This window comes from Lagopus leucura, unplaced genomic scaffold, assembly GCF_019238085.1.
Source record: "Lagopus leucura isolate 7727_CA_CO unplaced genomic scaffold, USGS_WTPT01 Super-Scaffold_100110, whole genome shotgun sequence".
In the NCBI taxonomy this organism is placed as follows: domain Eukaryota; kingdom Metazoa; phylum Chordata; class Aves; order Galliformes; family Phasianidae; genus Lagopus; species Lagopus leucura.
The window spans coordinates 99351-115651 of NW_024962326.1; the positions used below are offsets into that span (position 1 = coordinate 99351).

The 16301-nt window shown below is 49.8% G+C and overlaps 2 protein-coding genes across 2 annotated transcripts in view; one reads left to right on the top strand and one right to left on the bottom strand.

The window, feature by feature from the left end:
* Positions 1 to 327: 327 nt before the first annotated feature.
* AQP2 (aquaporin 2) lies at positions 328 to 4714 on the bottom strand. Its single transcript, XM_042887774.1, has 4 exons — positions 4323 to 4714; positions 2199 to 2363; positions 1319 to 1399; positions 328 to 543 (listed from the first exon to the last, which is right to left on the bottom strand). Exons 1-4 carry the CDS (start codon positions 4686 to 4688, stop codon positions 328 to 330), a joined length of 828 nt encoding a protein of 275 aa, XP_042743708.1. The 5' UTR covers positions 4689 to 4714.
* Positions 4715 to 16029: 11315 nt separating this feature from the next.
* FAIM2 (Fas apoptotic inhibitory molecule 2) overlaps positions 16030 to 16301 on the top strand; it is a 16431-nt gene continuing 16159 nt past the window's right edge. Inside the window, exon 1 of the mRNA XM_042887769.1 lies at positions 16030 to 16240. Coding sequence (XP_042743703.1) covers positions 16226 to 16240 — 15 coding nt within the window. The 5' untranslated portion in view covers positions 16030 to 16225. The remainder of the gene's footprint in view (positions 16241 to 16301) is intronic.

Consider the following 16301-nt stretch of genomic DNA (forward strand, 5'->3'; position numbering starts at 1 on the left):
GTAATAACACCTCTCTGCAGCGCCTCGAGAAGGGCAACGAGCTCCACCGCGCACTGCCTCCTGCGAGGGGGACTTGAAGGTGGGACTCCAGCATGTGCTCATCCCTGCTGCTGCACTGGTGGCTTTGCTTTAACGGTGCTTTCCTCTAAAGTTAGAAAACCTGCAGACATAGAGCTGGGTGGCAAAGTTGGGCCATCACAGCGCATCTCCCCATGATGAGGCAACACGAGACCCCAGCAAAATAAAAACAGAGAGAGGAGAGAGGTGAAGCACTGTTTGGAACATCGGGGTTCCCTCAGCTCCTCTCCTATCCCTGGGTTGGCTCGGCTATACCTTCTCAGACCTCCCCCTCGGCAGGGTCTGTGGGGAGTGCAGCTCCACTGACTGCCGCCGCCGTGCCTCGCGCTCTGCCCAGTCCTCCTCTGGCTCCATGCCTTTGAAGATGGCGAGCCTCTCTGAGAAGGTTTTGGATTGTGGGAAGAGAATGTAATTGTAGATGATGGATGCGGCCGCTGCCCCAACCAAGGGGCCCACCCAGAAGACCTATGGAAAAAGGAAAGAGAAGAATGTGGTAAGCAGAAGCCTGCCCGTGCTTGGAGGATGAAGAGGAGAAGGTCTCTGGGTCTCTGAGAGTATTACAGGCATCTTATGGACCTGTTCATCCTGTTTTGCTGTTAAGACCAAATACAGAAGACAGATCTGCTCTGGCCCTCTCTTTGACTTGGCCATCTCTTGTCCGTTCCCTTGTTTTTATGCCTGAATGTACATGCCCACCTTCTTCTGTCTCTTCCTCCTCTGAGAGTGAATGCTGTAATACCTCCACTTATGACAGCACTGTTGTGAGCAGGACAGTGGTTTGGGTTGCTGTGAAGATGTCATCCTACCCATTTACACAATCCTATGGAGAGGAAGAGGCTCCCAGCTTGGACACCTCTAAGCATGGCCACAGCTTCAATGCTGAGCTGGCAATGCCTGGAAGTGTCCCTAAAAGAGCTGATGGAAAATACATGCCTGGATCCAACTGGAACCAGGAAAGGTCTCTAGGATGGTGAGAAGAGGTTCATTCTCCATTGGTTTTATCTCTTTTGTTAAGTCATGGTCAACAAAACACACCCCTTTTTCTGTTGCAACTCACCTTGCCTAGATAAGCTAATTAAGCACCCGGCAGCCCCACCTCTTTCTGCAAATCTCTACATCTCTCCTCTAAACAGAAGCTGGTGCTGAGATGCTGGACCTAGTTGGCTTTTTGTTTTTCTAAGCATGCTGATAACCTGGGGGGCCCATCCCACTGACCCAACACCAAGAGCACGATTCTTACCCAGTGGTCACTAAAGTTTCCAACGATTACAGCTGGGGCAAAGGATCTGGCTGGGTTCATGGAGCAACCAGTGTAACGGATCTGCAGAGAAACACCACACTGAGCGCTAGCATTAAACCCTTTTACCACATTTTAATATATCCCAGTGTGTTATTAGCATGATTCATCCTCCAAGCCAGTGTTTCATATCCCAGTGTACCCCATTCCAGGAAAAGAAATGCTACCAGCTTCCAGCACTTGAGTCAACACACCTGAGTCCCATTTGTGCATCTCTGGTGCAAGCTGATGTGTCTGCATGGTGCAAGTTGGGTGACGTATACTGCAATGGGAACACGTTTCTGCCGTGCCTGTTCCTGGAGCACATTGCTACTGCTTGCCACAGAGGATTGAAGGAAAGTAATTCCACAGCAAGCCACACAGGCTTGCATATCATTAAGGATGGAAAATGTGATGCAAACATTGCTGTTCTAATCCTGAGAGGCTGGGAGTGTTGGAGGATAATGTGTTTTTTTCCCTGCAAAAGTTAGCTGTGAGGGATTTCCCTGGCTATCCATCCTACATAACTCACAGTTTGTCACGGTCTTGAGAGTCACAGTTGCTAACACGTTCGCTCCAAGATGGAAGACCCCATGGATCTGTGGGACCTCTCAACAGGACTTGAGGAGCAGCAGATACAGCAGGTTATGGATTTTTTCATGACCAATAACAGCTCAGCTCAGGCTATGGTTGTGCTATGGCTTTGGTGGAATTTTCCTGCTGTACCCGCTTCAAAACCATGAGTACTGACTGCATCAGTCACAGTCCCCCACGAGTTACAGGCCTCTTGGCAGAAACACAGAGACACTCCACCAAGCACTGCTCTTTAACCCGTTCTACTCACTCCAAGGAGATGGCCAACAGCAACAGAAAAGCCAATGGACAGTGCAGGAGACCCCACATTGTCCTCCCGGCGTTCATCAGTGGAAGCAAAGATGCAGAGGACGAGCTGGAAGGTGAGGAAGAGCTCAACAGTGACCGCCTGCCCCGTCGTCGTCTCATTGTGCAGCTGGAAGGGGAGAAGACATCTCAGGAATGGGCAAATTCAGTGCCTGGACTGGAGATTTAGAGAGGAAACCCAGAAAGGCAGAGGAAACGGGTGAGATTTTTGGAGGAGGGGGAGAATTTTCCCAGGAAAAATGGAAAGTGCCTCAGTGGGCAACGTTTGATGGACATGGAAGGAAACGCTTTTGTGTCACTCATTTGGGCATTGCTTTTTCCACTCTCTCTCCCCCAGAGGATTTTTTTCTCTCTTTGCCTCATGTTTGAAATGCAAAATGCCTTTTGGAAAAATAAAATATACGAATTGCTTTTAAAAAAAAAGAGATATTTTGGCACAGAAACAAAAAAAAGCAATCGCATCTCGCTTCCCACTCTTTGACTACAAAAATACTCTGACTTGGTACGAAGCTGTGCCTGTTGCACACCCTCTCCTCCAACTCTGGTTTCTGGCACTTTGCAAATCCTTGAAGGTTTTTAATCTGGATCTGGATGGATCTGGCAGCAGCTTTCTCTTCCCTCAGCCCATCCTGCCACATCTCCGCCTGTTCTTGCCCCATGTCACCCCTGCTTTGGGTGTCCCCCCAAATGCTGATCCCAAGAACGCTTTGCTCAGTGACACAGCACAGCAGCAATCATCCTCCTGTTCAAACCCAGAGTGGGATCTCGCTCTTCTCTCTCTGATATTCCCCTAATTTTTGAAGGGTGATCTGTGCAAGCAGCTGCATGATGAACAGCCCACAGGGGAAAAGAAAATCAAAATCTCTTCTTTCAGGTGCTTTTTGTTGTAAAACAGTATTTTGAAAGTCTCTTAGAACTCATACTGCTTTGTTGGGCTTATTAAACCTCAGCTACTATCGATATAAATAGTCTTGTTCAGACTAATCCTCAGTTCCTTTTCAAGCCTTTCAATCTCTTTGGCAGTGAAGCTGGGTCTGGCAGTGCCAGCTGATTTCTGCAAGAGAAAGGATTTCCCCGTTTCCTCCTGAAACACACTGCCTTCCTCCTCCTCACCAGTTCTGGACGATGATGCTGCTGGCATGGACACCTCTGCAGAAGCACAGCTGCTGCTACCCATGGAGAAGGGAGTTACAGTGAGCACAGACTTTCTCTTTCAGTCTCTGCGTACAATGTGCATGGTGTGAAAAGGGGATTTGGGATGTTACTGGGGAGTTTTTGTGGTTCCTGGTGTTCCCTCATTTTCTTTATTCTCCTCGCATCTGTAAAGGGAGATCCTTGTGCTGTGGGTTGCAGAATGCTGTGTCTTTGCCTGGTGGCATTGCTGGAGCACTTTTATGTTCTGTCCCAGGTGGGACTGGGACGGCCGTCCCTCCACAGTGGGATGTGGCAAAATGAACAGTGCTATCTGATGAGAAGTTGGAGCTTAGGCAAAAAAATCCAGGCTCATCATCCCCAGTGCCATGGAATCTCATAGCACAGCTATGCTCTATAGGTGGTGGCACAACGTAATGGAGAGGGGAGAAAAGGCTTCCCCTGCCCACACCAAGAGTGGTAGAAGGGATGGGACTGGGGCAAGAGGAGCTGAGAGAATCATAGAATTCTGTCACAGAATCATAGAATGGCTGAGGTTGGAGGGGAAATTAAGAATCATCCACTTCCAACCTAACCCAACCCATGTCCTTCCCTAACCTGTATCTCCACAGAATCAAGATCTTCCTCAATAGAGACTGAGATAAGGCTGAGATGAGGGTTTGTCTCCTGCCTAGGTGTCTCTCCAGGCAGCTGGATCACCTTTGTTTTCAGTCCCTAAAAGCAGAGGAGCTGGTCTGGAGCCCTGTGTTCATCCCTGCTGCTGGTAGAATCCATGCTACATCTCACCCTGCCAATCCAATGTTTAATAAAGGTCCTTGCTGATCCCAAAGCCCTTCTACACATCCCTCAGCCTTCCCCAAGCTTCACCCCAAACCTCTCAGCTCCTTCTCTCACCCGCCATGGGCTGCAGCCTCACCTTGTTGATGGCCAAGCCTTCCCGCGAGTCGGCTGGGGTGATCTCGTGCAGGATGGCAGCCCCTGCCACGGCCCCCAGGAGCTGGGCCACCACGTAGAAGACTGCACGCAGGAAGGAGACGTGGGAGCCGATGAGGCAAGCCACTGTCACCGCCGGGTTGATGTGGGCTCCGCTGATGTGCCCCAAGGCTTGGACCAACGTGCCGATGGCCAAGCCAAAAGCCAACGCAGTTTGAAGGATGCTCGGGGCGGAAGCTGAAGGCCAGTTCAGAGCAGAGCCCAGGCCGAAGAGGATGAAGACCAAGGTCGCCAGAAACTCTGCCAGGACGGCCCGGGTGAAGGCTACGGAGCGGAGCTCCCACATCATGGAGGCTGCAAGGACTGGCCCTGCCTGCAGGGACTTCAGACAATCGTTGTAGCACTGCTGGGTCCAGAGATGATGATGGGGGTACAAGCCCTATATATAAGGGTATGGGATGCAGGAGGATTGCCCACTGAAGGAGGTGGGGTTGTGGTCCTGGGAAACCCGATGCTTTCCTTCATTTGTGTTCCAGATGAGGGAACTTCAGAGCCTGCCCCCGCTATTAAAGCTGGGGAATGCAGTGCTCACCATCCTTGGGAGGACATAAATCAGCCTTGAGCAATGCCAGGAAATGCTGTTTCCTCTTCCCAGTGCTTTCTTACCAAGCCTTTGGAAGTGCTCCTTGCTCTGTCTCCCTATTACCTGCAGCATGGGGAGAAGAGAAAGTGAATGAGGAGTCTGTAGGGCCAAGGTGGAGCTGAGCTGGAGCCCTGCATCACCCACCCAGCCTCATGGACAACTTGTTTCAGTGCTGACCATCTCATATCCTGCATCACATACATATAGATTTTTCCCTTCTCCTCTCTTTAGTATCTATAGCTATATCCATTTAAGGACAATGACTGATGTTGGTGCTTTCGACTCAAGGTTGTGCATTTCCAATTAAGCTTTTATTAGCTTAAAGTGATACACTCCATGGGTATTGCTGATGAGTATGGAGAATTTCAGGTTGTGGTGAGAAGGGGGCCATGATTGAACACCCAGGCAAAACCGAATGCACAGAGGCACCAACCTCCATGTGACTTACTAGAACTCAGAGAATCACAATTATATGGCTCAGGCAGAGATTTCCTACACCAAAAAAATGGGAACCAGCCCCAAGAAATGATTGCCAGGAAAGAAATTCTAGTGTCCAAAAAAATGGCACTCACAGCTGGAGTACCAACTCGACTGTTTGGCCACCTCGGTGCTCAGAAACACTTTTTTACTTCCTGGCGTTGATCCCCATTGACATTTTCCTCTCCAGAGTATGGTCCCTTCCCATCAAACCATCCACCAATTGCTCAGCAAGTCCATTTTCCTTCTATTCCATTGCTTAGGACTGGCCACATCACTAAAGCCTTTTGCTCCCTGTGCCATAAGGACAGGTTGGTTTGCTGCAAAAATGGCCTTTTTTCCCTCTTTTTCTTCCTCTCATTAACAGACTCTTAAGCCATCCTGGGAAGAGTGCTCCCCCAGGGCAGAGCTGGAGATGAGAGGATCGTTTCATCCTCTATTTGGCTTCAACAAAGGCTTCCGCTGCAAGACAAAACATTTCCCCTCCAGAGGAACTGTGTGAGTGCCACTGAATGGATGTGAAAAGTTGGCATAAAATGTTCCATATCTCTCAAATTGCTTCTTCCTTCACAGAAGGTGGGTAACAATACTGGCCCTCTCTTTACATATAAAGACTCCGATGAGAACATTGCCCTTAACAAAGGAGAAATTGTGGAGAAAACAAGGCCAGGGTGAGGATGGAAGATGTGGATTCAGCCCCTTCCTCTGAAAACCCCTCTGTCTGACTTCCTCGGTGACTTTGGCAGTGCCAAGAAGTGACTTTGGCTCCAGGCTCTGGTTTTCCAGCAGTGAAGCAGATCTTATACAGCAGACTGTGAGGCTGCCTATGTTTGGGGTGCTGATAAGGCACAGAAATGTGGTCACATCCCGGCTGCAGCCTCCTGCTGCTCTCTGCCTGGGGTGGATTTGCAAACTTAGCATTGCTCAAAAATGCATTACGTCAGGGCCTGATTACAGGTGCAGGCTGCCAGTGGCGTAGGGAATGTCAGATAACTAATATGGCAATTACCTGGCGCTGATACCCTGTTTGATTAATAGTTATTCATGGCAAGCAAGGCGTGATGTGTCTCTGCTTAATGAAGACTAATTAAAAAAGCAAGAGAAGCAGGCAAGATTAGCTCTGAGCAACTTAAAACCCTGACACAGCCTCATGCTCCTCTCTTTCAGCTGGCGATGCGAAGGCTGATTGCAGCTGTTGCCTGCCCAGTGCTTTGGGATTTCTGTGTGCAATGGGTATGAAGAAGCTTGATGTTGCATCACGTGCTGTGTTGTACGGACTGAAAGGAAGCTCCGTCACTGCAGTCTCTGCTGTGGGGCCGAGCAAACCATCACTGCATTCCAGCAAAGAGCAGCGACGCGTTCCAGCTTTCACCGAGAGAGCTCCAGCATTGCAGGGGACGTAATCCATCTGGATTGCAGAGGGGGAGCACGGAATGGAGCCAGGTTTGCTGCTGCCAGGCAGCGATCCAGGCAGATCTGTGTTTCCTGCCTTGCTGCGCTGTGCCACCTCCATACTGCAAAACAGAATGGGAGATGGGGAAGACTGGAGAGCCTGGTGTGGGGCTGCTTGTAACAAGGAGGGGTTTCTGGAGCTGCTGGTGCTGGTTGGAGAAACAAAGCCTTGTTGCTGTTGCAGCCTTAAGAGCAGCAAAGAGCTCTGCAGTGAAATGGAGATGGGAACGTCATTATTTTGCCTTTCAATCCACATCCCGTGGAGCACAGCGGTACTATCAGCCCTCCCCTGGGGATGGGGATGCACTGTGCCTCCTCCTGATGGCAGAGCAAGGCCCAGGAACACCTTTGTGAAGAACGTTTTGCAAGCGAGGGAACCGCGCTTGCACAACAGCGTACTTCTCAAGTGACTTAGATGGCTCAGATATCTCTGCTCCCCTGGCTTTCAGGAAAGTATAAACATCCTTCAGATATCTCCATTCCATCTGAAATACCTCTGAGCTACAGAGAATAAAAGATTTATTGCATAAAGAGCTGTGTGGGTTTTCTTGCTTGGATGCAGGAGATGAAGGTGCTGCCCAGACCTCTAATTTCCATTTTTTGGCTCTTTTCTGCAGATAGAGAGAGGCTGCAGACAACTCCTCTAACAGATGAACCCTCATCTGTGCAGCAAATATTAGACACTGGAGAATCCCAATGCCCTGTTTATTAGACAGCAAAGGATCCAAGTACTATGCATGGCGATGTATTAAGCACAGGAGGACCCACAGCAGCACTAAATCTTGAGAAAACTTTCTAGCAACCCAGATCTGAGGGGTTCTGCTGTTTGTGATGTGTTGGGTTTTTTTTTTTTTTCCAAGGATGGGGGTATAATGTCTGTATCCCTCAAGGACAGGGGGCCACCAGGAGTAATCATATTCTGCCATAGTCATGTTGCCTCAGAAGGACACAGTAAAATGAAAGAAAATCAACACCTTTTCCAACATTTCAGGCCAAAGCCTAAACCCCTATTCATACAAAAGCTTCTGCTGGCTCTTACAGTGTTTATTGTTCTCGTTTTAATTGAAGTAGAGGGATTAATGCAGCTCTGATTTCCTTCACTGACTTCAATGAATTGCTCTTGAGAACAGACCAGGAACAGGGCTTGGGCTTTGCTTTATTTTTTTACCCCATTTTAAGAACTTGCAGGTTCAGTCCTGAATGTTTGCCCAGGGCTTTGTTCAAGGTACATAGCAAGACTGGTGTTGGTGGAGCTGGGTTATGGATCATGGCAGGATCACTGCATTCCTCTGCTGGCCTTTCTGCAAGCAAAAATCGTTTTTCTTTTGCTAATGAGTCCCGTAATGGACAGAAATGAGGAGAGGGAGAAATCACGGTTTCTTTTCTGCAAAGGGACTGCATGGAGGGAATGTGGCCAATCCCAGCACATTGCAAGGTCAGAGAGAGGGCTGAGCCTGGGGATGAGCTCCCTTCAACCACCTCTTAAGGGGTGCAGGAAGGAGAACATTTTCCTCCTGTCTGAGCGATGAAGTTCAAGGCCAACGCATGGCATACTTTGCACAAACGTTTGTAGGAAAATAATTATTGCTTTTTCCCTTTAATTGATAAAACAAAGCCATAGATCGGGATACCCATGTAGCCATCAGATTTTGATCTGAGATAGACCCCTTGGTCTTATCAGACTGTGCGAGTAATTTGTGCTCAGTGTTACCTACTCAGGCATGAGTATTACATCAGTTAAAATCAGATTGCAACATCATCCCCAGGTGACAGGAGCGAGCAAGAGACCTCACTGTCACCCTTCACTGCAAACGCTGTGTCAAGTTTGCAAAACAAATCACATCTGTGATCCAGACTCCCAGAGGGTGTAAGTGGGGGACACAGATTTGACATCAGTCATGGAGCATCCAATATCGGACTCTTGCATGGCTCTCCTCATTTGGATATAAATCAGAAGTCCATGAAGGAGAAGTGAACAAGCTTGATTCACAGAATCATGGCAAGCTTGATTCACAGAATCATGGAATCACAGGGGTGGGGAGGGATCTCTGGAGGTCATCAAATCCAACCTTAATGCTAAAGAAGGTTCCCTACAGCATCACAGGAAAGCATTTCCCCCTGGGGAACCATTGGCTTTCTTGGCCACCAAAACATGCTGCTGACTCATGGTCACCCTGTTGGCCACCAGGACCCTCAGCTTCTTTTCTGTAGAGCTCCTTTCCAGCAGCTCAGCTCCCAGCCTGCACTGATGCACATGGTTCTTCCTACCCAGGTGTAGGACTCTGCAATCTCCCTTCAGCCAGGCTGAACATTCCCAGCCTGCCTCCGAATGGGAGATTCTCCAGGCCCCTAACCTTTGTGGCCCTCCACTAGACTCTCCCTAGAAGATCCTTGGTTGCTTTGAACTGGGAAGCCCAGAACTGGACACAGTGTTCCAGACATGGGACGTGGCCTCCCCAGGGCAGAGCAGAGGGGGAAGATCATCTCCTTAATCTGCTGGCAAGAACATCCCAGGGAACCATTGGCCACCTTGGGTACCAGGCCGCACTGCTGGCTCACAGTCAACGTTTGGCCAACTGTTGGTCAACTGTTGGTCAATCGCTGGTCAGCTGGGACACCATTGCCCTTCCTGGCTATGAGAGCACACTGCTGCCTCGTGCTCTAACTGTAGACCACCAAGACACCTCCACAGAGCTCCTTTCCAGCAGCTCAGCCCCTGACCCACGACTGATGTGTGTGTTCTTCCTCCCCAGGTATTCCCCACATTGAACCTTGTCAGGTTCCTCTCCACCCAACTCTCCACCTGTCCAGCTCACTGGATGGCAGCACGGCCTTCTGCTGCCCCAGCCACTCCTCCCAGCTTTGTGCCATCACTGAGCATGCTGAGGATGAACTCTGTCCTTCATCCAGGTCACTGATGAAGACGTTGAACAAGACCGAAACCTGCACTCATCACTGGGGAGCAGCACTATGTACAGCCTCCTACCAGACGGCACGGTTTGTTGCAGCCCTCTGAGCTCTGCTGGCCACCAGCTCTCAGCCCACCTCACTGTCCATTCGTCTACTGCACACTTCTTAAGCTTCATCACAAGGCTGAAAGCCTTGAATTCAGATGCCTTTAGATGGTTCTCTGGGATAATTATTATTACTGTTCTAAATGCAAGTCTAGATACTGTCAGGGGTTGTCCTGGTGGCTCTAGAAGTGATGTTCCACCTCCCCTCCCATCGCCTCCTATCCTGTTTTCTGCAGCCTCATGGATGTGAGATGCTGTAAGATATTATAGAGGTTGTTGCAGCACAGATGTTTTCTCACCAGCAGTGTTGTGGGCACCAATTTGTGTATGGACTTCTTGCCTGTGTTGCAGGACGTTTTGCCTGCAATCTCTTTGCTGGGAGAGAAGCAGGGGTGAGTCTGCCAGCACGACCTTTAGGAAGAGGCTACAATCTCAGTATCTCTCCTCAGGGACCGCAGTGCTGATGCATGTTGTGCCCATTGGTGAAAAGAAGTATCACTTTCAGGTTCCGGTGCAGTAGCTAGGGAGATAAAGCCAGATGTGATGTCAGATTGCATCAAATCCCTCCCAGCCATTAGGATGAGAGGGAACAGCCTCAAGTTGTGCTAGGGGAAGTGCAGGTTGGATATTAGGAACAATTTCTTCTCTGAAAGAGTGGTGATGTGTTGGCACAGGCAGCCCAGAAGAGTGGTGGAGGCACTGCTCCTGGAGGGGCTCAAGGACTGTGGAGATGTGGCACTTGGAAGCATGGTCAGTGGGCATGGTGGGGTGGGTTGGGATTGGACTGGGTGGTCTTGGAGGGCTCCTCCAACCTTAACAATTCCTTGATTCTGTGAACCTGAGAAGTCATTTAGAACCCAGGAACATTTTCGAAGCTGCTTCTGCCTCTGTTTTAGTAGAGCACAGAGGTCCATGCTCAACAGTCTCAACAGCAGCAGGCATGTCCTCCACCCAGGAGTATCTTGTAGCTTGCTGCCCAAAGGATTTTTTAGCAGAACTTGCTCAACAGTTAACAAACAATGTGGCTTCCCATCTCACACGGCCTTGGGAAACCAGCAGTGCAGCAGTGAACAGGATGGTTGGCCCCACATCATGCTGGAAAGAGCGGTCTTGTGGGGAGCTTGGCTTTGGTCAAGGGCCATGAGGACCCACTTGCCTGAAATTATCCATGCTAGGGCTATGACTGGACAGAAACCATTCATCTGTTCTGCCAGAGCACTTGGAAGAGGGTTAGGGTGCTGTGTGAGTTCCCCAATTTCTTTATGATTCCTCTTCATGAATCTCCCAAAATGAGAGCAGCTTTGGTGAAGGTCATCTTCATATGAAGTAATACTTCTGTGCTTTTTATGGTGTCTGCATAGCTTCGGGGAATTTCTTGCATATCAAATGGAGATTTATGCTATATTTAAGAGGTGGTAAAGGCAGGGATAGGAGCAGAACATTGAGATGTATCTGATGCCACCTGAGGAAAATCTCAGTGGTGTTCATTGTTGGCTGTTGGTGCTTTCCACCAAGGCTGGGTTTTGCACAGCCTCCCTGTTTGTGATCACCACTCCTCGGGCAGACCCCAGTCTGCTCCTAAATCTTCTGATTTTACTGAAAGCACACACTGACTGGAAAAGATGCAACAAGTTGCATTTAATTTTGCAAAGGAGAGTGCTGTATTTCTTCCCTCTCCCATCCTCCTTTTCTGGCTGGCTGCCCATCGCCCTTCGTCCTCCTTTCCCTCCTGTGCCTCTTTCTCTCCCTGATCTATGGTGCTATGCAGATACCAACATCCATGCCAAAAAAGCAATAAGAAGGGAACCACAGAGCTGGTTTCATAAGGCCTCTGGCTCTCTTCCACTTCGGAGAATAAAGGCTCATCTTGGGATATTTTTATTTGTGGTTACTTACTCGATTCCTCTGAGGGTTTTTGGGTGCGGTGCAAAGATTGAGCTTTCAGCAGGGTGAATTACAGCCCTCTGGTAGAAAGAATTTGGAGTAGGTTTCATTACTACTGTTCTTCCTTTTGTTTTAAATAGGTGGGCAATTGAAGAGACTTCCTTCTGCACTTACGTCTGCACGGGTGGGATCTGGAGATCCACATAGCATGCAAATCGGGGAGCAGTGTTGGCAGCTCCTCCAGGACTGTGCTGGACAAACTAGGTATGTGGGGAGCATTGCTCTCTCTGGGTGGGATGGAGCTGCCCAAGGAGCTGTGTTTCTTTTTGTTGGTTGAATGGAGTTTATGAATTGGCTGCAGTGCAAACCTGGGAGGAGCCAGGGCTCACTGGGGGACCATTGTCATACAGCAGTGATGGGGAAAATCCAGTGATGGGGAAAATGCAAAGAGCACACACCAGGACAGCAAATCTCTTGCTTAAGGGCACTGCAGAGCACGGGAGCCCTGCTCACAGCCCATAGAATGCACAGAATGATAGTGAACAGAGAGAGGGATGACTTTGAGGAGAAGCAAGGCAGGCACCCATCTCCCAGCACAGCATGACCTGTGCAGGAATGTGATGGGAAAGATGTGCTTTTGGGAGGAGAAGGAAAAAGGGGAAGTGGCTCCCTGGGATCTCTGCAGCCATGGGGAAATGCAAAGATGCTTGCTCAGAATATAGGCAAAGAGGCCAATGTTGTGGGCCTGGAGCATGAACGTGTTATGAGCTACTCCCATGATGTAATTCAGGATGGGAAACTCCTCAGCTTCCAGCTGAGGCTGAGCTCCCAGTGCAAAGACTCCTCCCAGGATGGCACCAACAAATGTGGGTTTGTGGCCAATTTCAGAACTCTGGGATGCAGCAAAGTTGCCCAAACCTCTCTTCTCTTCATCTCTTCTCCCCGCTAATTGGGAGAACAGACATCCTGGATGTCAGACCACTGCATCACCTCAGTGTCACGGACCATTTATCCCAAGGGCTCTGAAGAATTACAAAAATCTGCATGCACATCCCTGGATTATGTTATATATAGTGCATTCCTTGTGCTCTAAAGAAGACACTGCACACAGCATGAGGGCGTCACTCCATGCATCACCCAAACTTGTTCTCTTCCCCCACTCCCAGCACGGACGTATTTGTGCAATTGCTTTCGTTTAAAAGTATTTGATGCACATGATGGTGCTAAGAACATGTTCTTCTGGGGGTGATGAGTGAAGTGCACTCCTGAACGGCTGAACAGCGTAATCCCAGGGAGTGCCCTGCCCTCGTGTTTATCTATCTTGCTGGCTGGTGAACGCACATGTGCTGTTACTCTCGCTGACGTGGTTTGTGGGTATCACAGATCTCATTTCCGTTTATTTTTTAACCTCATCGCCGTTTTCTGTAATTCAGTGAACGCAACAATCACGGGGTTGAGAAGAACAGGGTGCACCAGTCCCCGGCATTGCCTCAAACCCATGGCATGGGCAACAATTGCAAGCAGCAGTGGGAGTCAATCAGATGATGACCCCCAGGTGCTGCCCAACAACTCATTGAAAGCCTGCTCTAATTAAAAGGAGGGCCTAATTCTCACTTAGTGTTGTGATCAGCAGGGCTTTTGTAGGGATTTCCTTACAGGCAACAAAGAATTGATGGTATAATGGGGATGGTGAAGAGCTGTTGGGTATCAAAGCTTAGGTTGCAGAGTTGTGTTCTCTGCAAAAGCCAGTGGGGAGAGCCTGTCCCAAATAGCTTTGGTTTGTTCAGCTCCTTAGATGGTGTAGTAAAGAGAAGTTTTCTTTGCTCTTTGAGCCTGGGCAAGGAGGAGGGCTATTTCACCTGAAGGGTTCTGTAGAAGAGACGAAGGTCTGAGCTGCCAAGGAGGGGTTGGTGTTTGACTCCCAGGACCCAGTTTGCACCTCTCGTGGAGGTGAAGCTCTGGGGCAGCTCACATGGGATCAGTGGTCAGCAGGGAGCTCTGCCTGGGTGCTGACAGTGCTGATAATGACGGGGCAAAGACCCTCAAGCACATGTGGATTTTTTTTCTATTACCCTTTCAGATTACTTTCCATACGTGCCTGTCAGTCTCCCACCCAGGAACCAAACCGAGCAGCAGGATTTAGCATTAATAATCCATGGATAATTCAGCAGCCTGAAAGCCTCAAGTAAATTCCTGTTTTTCTGGCTCTTTTTGAAGGCAATGTCAGAGCGTTTGTTGCTAGTGGGGGCTTTTTCCCTGCTGGGAATAGGAGAAAACACACTTGCTCCTGGGTGTGCCATGGTGTGTGTTGATGCAGCAGATCCCATAATTATCCCATCTGGTTTTCTTCACGCTGTTTTTGATGCGGTTGAGTGTTCAGCGAAGTTATTGTAATCCCTGCAGAATCCCTTGTGGATTTGGCGGGGTGTGACCTTGGCAGATACATTTTTGTGTTGTTATTATAGAGCCTGAAAGCTGCGTGTGTGCAGGAAAACAGCTGCCTCGTGTGGCTCAGTGCTGGACCAGCACTTGGTGGGGAGCTGCAGCACGATGCTGAGGATGCTGAGCAGTTGCAGGGATGCTGTGCTCGACACCTATAGGTCTTGTTTGCATTTATCCTCCTTATGAATCTGTGAGAGTGGGGAATGGCAAATATTTGGAGAAAATAACCTTCATGGTGGGACTTTGCTGTGTTTGAGCCCTTCCAACTTGGAAAGCAAGGAATCAAGTTGGAAGCAGCTCGTTCTGGAGGAAGAGGATGCTTCTCATGAAGGCTGAAGGGATTTGCTTTTCCTCTGCTATTTTGTGGTAGAAATGGAGCCACTTAAAGCCTTGCAGCCTGTAGGCTCCCCCAGCTCATTTCGTGGTTGGAATAAGGCACGATGGATTTCAGAGCCCAGTGACAACAACTCTTGCTGGTGTCAGATTGGTTCTGGGGCTGTGCCACGAGGGAAGACTGAGCTCTGGGGTGGGAATGGCCCTTTTAGACAATGGGCAATGGAGGGGGGTGGTTCCATTCCCTGCTGCTTTTTATTTAGTGGGAGGCTGTTGTTGTGGGCAACGCCATCTGTTTTTTGTTTTTTTTTTCTGCTGAGAGCTTTTTTTCCTCCAGCCTCAGTGCTGTGGCTCTTTGAAGCATTCTCAGGTTGGGATGGAGTGTGTGGTGCCCCATGGAGGAATCTGGCTGGGCTGGGGGCTGCAGCTGGTGAACCCCTCTGGGGTCCATTAAGAAAACATGCATCTGCTTTCTCACCACGTGTCACCTGGAGGTTCTGTCCCCAAATCTTGGATGGGGACTGAGGGTGATGTCACTGAGCTGAGCATCACCGCTTCCTCATGCTCAGCTGCAGCAGCACAGTCCTGACCCCTCTGGCTCAGGTTTCCAGCCCTAGCTTTGGACCTGCCCAATTCTATGCCTCTGCTCAACCCCAGCAGAAAGAAAGCCCTTGAGGAGCTTGTGGTTAACGGGCACTTAATTGATTCTGAATGATCCTGACAAGTTTTTGCAGTCTTTGCGGTAATCTGATTGAGTAGCTGATTGGGCTGGTCTGTATGGGTGCCAGCTGTACATTGCTGGGCCGCATTCCTTCACTTCCAGCTCATGCTTTTCTTTTAACCCTTCCATCGACCCCTTCCAAGGAAAGGAAATCTCTTTTGCTCAGTGCCCTTTGCTTTTGATGTGCTGGGAGCCGGGCACCCCATTTAGCTCCTTCATTCATGGATGGGATATAGAAATAATATTTGTCAGTGGTGGGGGCTGTGTGGGGCTGATGCACACACATGAGACACCTCCAGCTCCCTGGAGAGGGCAATGCAAGGGGGGGAAATGAGCCTCTGCCCTGCTCTGTGCAAAGCCTACAAAGGGCCAGGGAGGGACGCAGGGCTGTGCACCATTCCTTCCTGCTGCTCTTGTGATGGAGAGATCAACTCTGGCATTCCTCTGCCCCATTGCTGCCCCATACCTGGATACAGCAGGGCCCATTGGCTGTTGCTCCTCAGCCCGTAGCTGGGGGCTGGCACACAGCAGTGATGCTGCAGCAACGCAGCATCCTTTGCATCTCCCTCTCCTCTGCAATACCTGCCCCGAGCTCAGCATCTCTGAGGCAGCTGCTTCCCACCCAACTGCTGCCTCCGCACGCATCCTCCCTGGTGTGCATCCCCCCCTCGCTTGCCAGTGAGTGCTTGCCCTCATTTTGAGCTGTTTCTTTCCCAGCTTCCCCCTCTGCTGCAGGCTGGGAATGGTACGGTCCTCTCTCCAGCTCCCATTGCTCCGTGGATATTGCTAGAAGGTGAAGGCATCAGTGTGAGCTGCAGTGGCTGCAGGCAGCCCCAAATCACTCCGAGAGGGAGCAGAAGGGGCTCAGTGCGGGGCTCTGTCCCTTCCCTCTGGGTCTGGCAGCACCTTAGTGAGGTGCCATGACCCAGGGCAAGGTAGGTGGGAGGTCAACGCTGGGCTGGTGAGTCGTCATGCATGCGTAATTATTGCATGGTT

Excerpts from the sequence above, each read along its gene's own strand:
- AQP2 (XM_042887774.1), bottom strand. The coding sequence starts at position 4,688 with ATGATGTGGGAGCTCCGCTCCGTAGCCTTCACCCGGGCCGTCCTGGCA. Across the intron at positions 2,364-4,322 it reads AAGGCTTGGCCATCAACAAG|CTGCACAATGAGACGACGAC; the intron begins GTGAGGCTGCAG and ends CTCCCCTTCCAG. Across the intron at positions 1,400-2,198 it reads CTGTTGGCCATCTCCTTGGA|ATCCGTTACACTGGTTGCTC; the intron begins GTGAGTAGAACG and ends GTTTCTCTGCAG.